General features: G+C 37.1%; 1 protein-coding gene across 1 annotated transcript in view; it reads left to right on the top strand.

Moving 5' to 3' along the window:
* Positions 1 to 7105, top strand: part of WDR64 (WD repeat domain 64) — a 63428-nt gene that overhangs the window by 42418 nt on the left and 13905 nt on the right. The window contains exons 15-16 of the mRNA XM_085219647.1: positions 2496 to 2672; positions 4018 to 4148. Coding sequence (XP_085075773.1) covers positions 2496 to 2672; positions 4018 to 4148 — 308 coding nt within the window. The remainder of the gene's footprint in view (positions 1 to 2495; positions 2673 to 4017; positions 4149 to 7105) is intronic.

Below are 7105 nucleotides of genomic sequence, written 5' to 3'. Positions count from 1 at the left end.
CAAAGGGACTACAATGACCTGAATCATTGACAGGAAGTTTGCAGAGCAACACTGAGGTTTTATCATGTGAAATGAATTCTGGAATTCTGTAACTCTCAATCCTGTTAACCATTAGTTTTTAAAGAAGAGGATCAAGAATTTATGTTTTGCAGCCTAGGGTATTTGATACTATTTGATTAAGCTGGCATATATGACACAACAAAAAGTTGGGTAGAAACCAGGAGTCTCATAGTGAACAAAATTGGAACAGATTAAGTCATGGCTATGTGCAGAACACTTTGGAGACATTTACTCTTCATGGCTTCTATAGACAAGTGCTCCCCTCCCAGTGCATCTAATGTGTACGAGCTGGCAGTTCACAAAGGGTCAGGAAGTACCACTTTACTCCTAAGGATAATGTTTGTGCTAGGATGCAGCTGCCTAATGCCCTGATTGCATTCCTTAGTGCTGATGCAGCAAGAAGTCTGTGTAACTTCACTCTGGCTGCTCTGGAATTTTCACAGCCAGTGCTCACTTACAAAGCTCCAGATCTAGCTGTTATAACGATGTTTTATTTATTACTGGCTGTACCATTAACAACTGCTTTCCTTCACAAGTGGAAACTCAGTCATGTTTCCATGTTTTACTACTGTGATGTAAGATATAGAATCATAGAATGGCTTGGGTTGGAAGGGACCGTAACAGTTATCTGCTGTGCTGCCACTCACCAGATCGAGTTGCCCAGGGCCCCAGCTAGCCTGGCTACACCTACATGGTTGGGGCATCCACAGCTTCTCTGGGAAACGTGTTCCACTGCCTGACCACCCTCCAAGTAAAAAATTTCCTCTTAATATCTAGGTCACTCCTCCTTCAGGTTAAAGCCATTCCCCCTTGTCCTGTCACTATGAGAGTATGTATGTCTCTCCTGTTAGTAAACTCCCTCCAAGTGCTGGAAGAGCTCAATGAGGTCTCCTCAGAGCCTTTTTTTCTCCAAGCTAAACAAGCTCAGCTACCTTAGCCTTTCTTCATAGGAGAGTTCCTTCAACACTCTGATCATCCTTGTGGCCCCCCTTTGGACCAGCTCCAGAGGAGGGACACAAGGATGACATATGCATATGCATTGGCATACACAGTAATGTCTTTTAGGTGTGAAAGAACAAGTATACATTTGGAAGGTTAGTTCAACTGCACAGAAAGAGCACAGAGTGTACACAAGTGAGAGAGGAAGCTGCTAAAATGAACTGATTCTTAACTGGACAATATATCTTCTCTTTTCAAAGAGAAACAGCTGTTAGGCAATGCTGTTCTCAGACTTGTTTAGGCCTTTTGTCTAGGACAACAATCAAGGGTAGCCAACATTCTTCAACTGCTAAAACAGAGATTCAGATCCCTTCCAAGTTTGGTCTTTCAGTCCACTCTTCCAGAAGGTTGCTAGGCTCGCTATGCCAAGGGAAGCATAGGTTTAGCCAAGCCTGTGTTAGTCGCAAGGAAGGTATTTCTAAAATTTTCAGTACTTACAGATTATTTAAGTTAAAAGCTTTAAACTGCTGTGCTGGTAAGTGATATATTACTTATGATCCTCCTATTACTAAAAAGCTGTTTTATTCAGTTTGCTTTTGATACTAAGCTATATGTGAAGTACTACTGCGCACCAACTACTCTGCAGTGTTATTACTTGAATTGCTGAATTATTCATGTAATGTAAACGTACCCCTTGACTAACAGATTGAAGAGTTTAATCTCTTCCATGTTTATGTGATTCTAAGTAATTAAAATTATTGTTGTATACAGTTGCAGAACTACTTTTTCTATAAAAATGCTTCAGTAATAATGAGAAATGCAGGTTATTATTATAGAGTTTAAAGAGGCTCTAAACATGATGCCAAGATAAACTTGAGTAGCACTCTAAAAACTTTGTTCTTTAGAAGAATCTGCCATACTCTCACAGTTTTCACTCCTTCCCCATATTTTTCTTTTTTTTCTTGTCAGTTGCAATTAATATTCTAGGACTTAGTAAAATCTTAATCATTGCTCTGTTCTGGAGCTTGAGACAACTGTGAGAACACAAGAAAACCTAAGAAGCTGATTTTAGTACCATTTTCCAAAACAGACAGAATTATTAAGGTTAAAAAAGAAACTGGTTACTGAAGAGAATTTGGAATAATTGGAAAAACTGTGAATGTAATTTGCAGGAGCTCTAGGCATAATGGGGAAGGACTAATAAAGCAGTGTCTTAAGTTTGGCTTGTTCTTCTCACAGAACAGAGATAACCATCAGCTTTGCTAATATGCTGGATATGAACTGAAAACTATCCATGTTAATAAAATAACCAGCTCTAACTCAAGTTTCTTAACTTCGTTTAAATGGGAAATTAAACTGCATATGCCAGATAAAGTTTGAAATGGTTTTTCTAATTAGGTACAGAAAACAAGCTTTTGATGCATACTTGCTGATCATTTTCTTACGAGTAACAAAATATTTTCCTCCCTCTTTCATTAATTTAATTATTTTAATAGGGTAATGAAAATCAAAGATATCTAAAGGTTACGTGGGTGCTTCCTGAGGCAGTGTTGTTTCTACAAAGAAATGCAGTTGAATTTCTGTCACTGAATCCAGACACTTTACAGAAACATGAATTTTTTCCAGATATCCAGCTACCACCTGATACCAGTTCTCTAAGCAGTGATGCAGAGGTGAGAAACACTAAAGTTCTACATGATTTACAGAAGATTAGAAAGTAAAAGGTTTACTGTGCCCTTGGGGATCTCATGGTTTAACAACAGGATAAGAACCAACTAAGTATTCCAAACTTTCCAGTAGATTGAAGGTCTAAATAAATCATGTAAGAGAGCTATTGTTTCTTAGATCAGCTTAATAACTCATTGCACTGTTGTTGCCATGGTTAAGGAGCTCTGAATTTACGCTTCATACCCCTGTACAAAAAAAGAAGTTGAGGTCCTTGTATTAGGAATCTTCTAGAAATCAAATTTCTTTCAGTGCTATAGATAGCCTGACCTTCAGTAATAGTGGTACATGAAAGTCAAGCTTAGTATTAAAGTGATATCTATTCCCGTGTTTATCAAGCCCTGCAGCTGCAAACACATCCCTGATTCCCCTACTTGTTCCCCCTGCTGCATGCATTGGTGTACAGGTACATCATAGAGGGATCCTGTTGTGGTGAATTCCCTAGTAAGGTGTGAAAGCTTTTTCCACAGTGCTGTCCTGTGGAAAGATCTTTATTTATGTTCATATACTTAGAGTAGGCTCATTCATTCCTGTTTGATTGATAAGAGGTCTCTCATATCTACATCACCACGTATCTTGTTTGCCAACCTGGTCCACAACCTTCTCACTTTATTTTTGATCATCCTTTCCCTTCCCTGTTAGTCCTAATTTAAACCTCCCTTCAATAATTTTTGTCAGCCTGTTGGCAAATATGTTTATGCTCCAGTTTGTCATCTTGCATCTTGCTGCTTCTTCAAATCTCAAAGACAGTCCCCTGGTCATTAAAACAAATCTTGATAGAAGCTGCATATACCGTTTTTTCACCCAACTCAATTCCTTCTCTGTCAAGTAAGATAAAGGAAAAAACCACCTGAACTGCTGTGCCTTTGACTATCATACTCAGAGCTATGCAGTCAATTTTGACACAGCCCACATCTCTCCTGGCAGGATCATTTGTATCCACTGGGATATGCAGGGTGTACTAAGTAGTCTGAAGGCCAGGCAAGCCCCTGCAGCCTCTTCATAATATTCCAAATCTGAGCTCCCACCAATCAGAAAAGCTCCCTGCATATCAAGACAGGTTGGTAGATGGAGGCCTTCATCCTCTGCAGCAGGGAGTTTACCATTGCTATCACTCCCTGCTTCCTTCTGGTGCTTCTGTCTAGCTCAAATGCAGAAATATTAGAATAACATTGAATATGCAGTTGTTGTATAGACTGTTGATATACATCATATTAAGTTAGCAGTTAAAAGAGGTCATTCTTTAGTGTCCACATTGTTCCAACTAAAGTTATTTTTTAATGTTTGTTGTAGGGATTTGTACCTTCTGTGGAAATGAAGTGCTTTGATGTTTTAAAAGTAGAAGGACATAGCTTGATAGCTACAGGAAGTGAAAATGGTGCGATAATTTTGTGGGATTTTGAATCTGCCACTGTCAGATACATGTAAGTCTTGCTTTTATGGAGGAATTTCCTTCTCCAGTATTTCATATGAACCTTCCAAACAGCATATTGGAAATTCTAACATACTCAACTGTAAAGAATGATCATCAAGCAGGAGTCAAACCAGGAGTTTGTCTGGGCCCCTCTCTCCCGCTTCAAATTACTTTGCTGGCTAGTCCCCATGTTGAAGTTAGCAGAAGTAATTAAAAGAGTGACTTGTGGAAGGAATGAAGTAATCAAGAATAGCGTTTTCACATGTCAAGCTCCACCACTGAAGGAAACTTACTGAGCAAGTCACTGTCATTGGTTAGTGTAGAATTTCCTTATTTTTGAAGTTTTGTGTTTGGGAGGATACTTGAAATAAGACTATTTCAGCTAATAATCACAGATGTATTACATTCTTGCTCACTGATGTGGTTGTAGTTCTGCTCTTTATTTTAACTTATTTCTTCATATTTATTTTTGGAAAGGCACTTAGATATATAAAAAAAAAAAAGGTTGTCATTCATTCTCTTTCTTTGACATAAGCAATTTTTGAGATGATTTTTCACTTTCATATGAAAATTTCTGGGAGTGTAGGAATGGGCAAGCAGACTTGATGTAGGCTCTTATATGTCCCTTTCAAAAGACTGCGTGGTTTCTTTTTATCTTATGGTGTTTCTGAATACAAATTTTGAAGTAGATAGGCTGTTGAATCATCCCACTGTTCTTGTTTGGTTGGACTAATGACTAGTCAAAATATTTTTCTCACTAGCAAGGAGGTGACTTTCACAGGTGTGTACCTGAGTTCCAGCTATTAATTGAAGAGGGAAATAGAAATGTCCAATAGACCATGTTTCTGTACTTCAGATTGAAATTTAATTATATTATGATGTACTTCCAAAACGCAAATGCAGCTGTCCTTCAGTAAAAAGTTTTTTTAGGCTTGTTTTTGGGGGATGATATGGCATTACCAAACTAATCATTAAAAATGAGGCAGATAGAAACAAGTCTGTCACAATCCATTGAGCTGAGATTGACAGATTAAGCAGTGATCTTGATGATCTTGAAAATGAAAAAGGTAGAACAGTGGAAAGGTATTTCATTCAAAAAGCTAAAGATGATGGGCAGATACCTCTGCTTGCTTGAAAAGGGGGAAAGTGTCAACACAGAAAACTGAGTTATTCAATAAATAGCAAGAAAAGAGACACAACTAGTGAAAGTTGAATAACTATTTTTATTTTAAATAAAATAAATTTATCTGGAGAGGATTGTTAAAGAACTGTTTTAGCTACAGCTATAATTTTTGTTACTTCAATTTTCTGTATTTTGACCTTTGTACTGTTCTAATAACTATCTATTTGCAATTCAGTATTTTCCCCCTCTGCCTATATTGGTGGTATTGCCTCTCTTTGCTCTTTCTGGTTTCAGATATCTTCTTAGTCTTACCTTCAATTCTGATTAAAATACTCTCCTTTTGAAATATCTATCCTTACTTTTAGACATTTTACAGAAAGTTTTTGTTTGTTTCTTTGTTTTTGCCTACTCACTAGGCAGTAGCAGCATTTTGTTGAAAGGCCTTTGTGATTCAGATGGCTGGCTGCCCAGATAAGATGCCATACCAAGTATTTTTGAGTGTCACTAATCAATTTTGCCTAGTTCTAGCAAATACTTTAAATAGATCAGTAGTATTAATTTAAAAATTCTTGGCTAATTAGTGCAAGTTTTTTGGAAGCTGAACAGAGGGGAAGAAACTATGTTTTGAATTAGCATGACCTGAAAACTTGTTTCGTTTTCTTCACCTCAAAGAGTACAAAAATTGATCAGGGGAAAATGCTCACTTCATCTTGAAATGCCTAGCTGAGATATTTGTGACATAGAAGAAATAAATAAACCTTGTTTCACAAAGCTGCAACATTGAAAATCCTCTTCACTCAGTAAGCCTCTGGCTACTCCTCAGTACTTTGGAGAGACGGACTCAATTCCTATTTCTATCTGGATGGTTTCAAACGCACGGCTCTCATGAGTTCTTTAACTATTATGCTACAAGATATTCTGCAGCACATAAGGCAAAGGGAAATCTTTTTCTCTTATTATTTGGGAGTAATTCCAGTTTGCAAGACAAGAATGATCCATGAACCCAGGTCTAGTCAATTATTTATTCACAGTGGATACAGGAAAGGTAGAAAACCTGCCTTTACTTCATCAGAATGTATGAATCAGATACCTCTTTGGGAAGTGGAATATGTAGTTTTATTACTGGCAGTTTTTCAGTGGTTAATTTGAGGTCAAAATTCTCTATACCTAGAAAACTAGAAGTCATATTTAACAAGGAGAAATCTGAAGTGATTTTGGATGTTTGGGAGTAAAACTTTTTCAGTGAAATTAACAAAATGGAAGGGCAGGATATTTCCAAAAATTGTTGCATAGAATGAATTGCTACATCAGAAAGGTGAACAGTTAAAGTGTCTGGTTAGACTGAGTGGTGTGGTACAACCAATCTTCTGTGTTGAAAATGGAATATATGCCTTTTTAAGACCATAAAAACTCAAGACTTAGCTACCCACTCCAACAGTTTCACATCATCTGTAAAGTGTAGAATTGGCACATTTGTGGAAAAAGCGAGCTGAGTTTTACTTGCACCCCAGAAAATAATAAAAACTGCAGTTCTAGGTTTGTCTCTTTGTGTTTGCTTCTCCATAAGAGGGGTAAGTCATTGCTTTGTAGAGAAAGTATTTTACCCAGAATTCACACACATGATTGGCTTGAATGTCAGGAACAAAGTATTTTCCTAATAGTAAGGTAACTGGTTAATTTTGACATAAATTATTTCAGTTTTCTCTAAAATGACCTCAAGAAAATACTTGGCTGAATGAATTTACATTATTCCGTTTGGCATTTTTCTTGCACAGGTACATTTTTTTATCTACTTTTTACTGTCATTAATCCATCACAATTATTTAATTATGAAAACTGTCTAA

The sequence above is a fragment of the Meleagris gallopavo genome, chromosome 2, assembly GCF_905368555.1.
Source record: "Meleagris gallopavo chromosome 2, MGAL_WU_HG_1.1, whole genome shotgun sequence".
Classification (NCBI taxonomy): Eukaryota; Metazoa; Chordata; class Aves; order Galliformes; family Phasianidae; genus Meleagris; species Meleagris gallopavo.
Note: the sequence above shows the minus strand (reverse complement) of the source record. Positions and strands in the feature narration are given on the sequence as shown.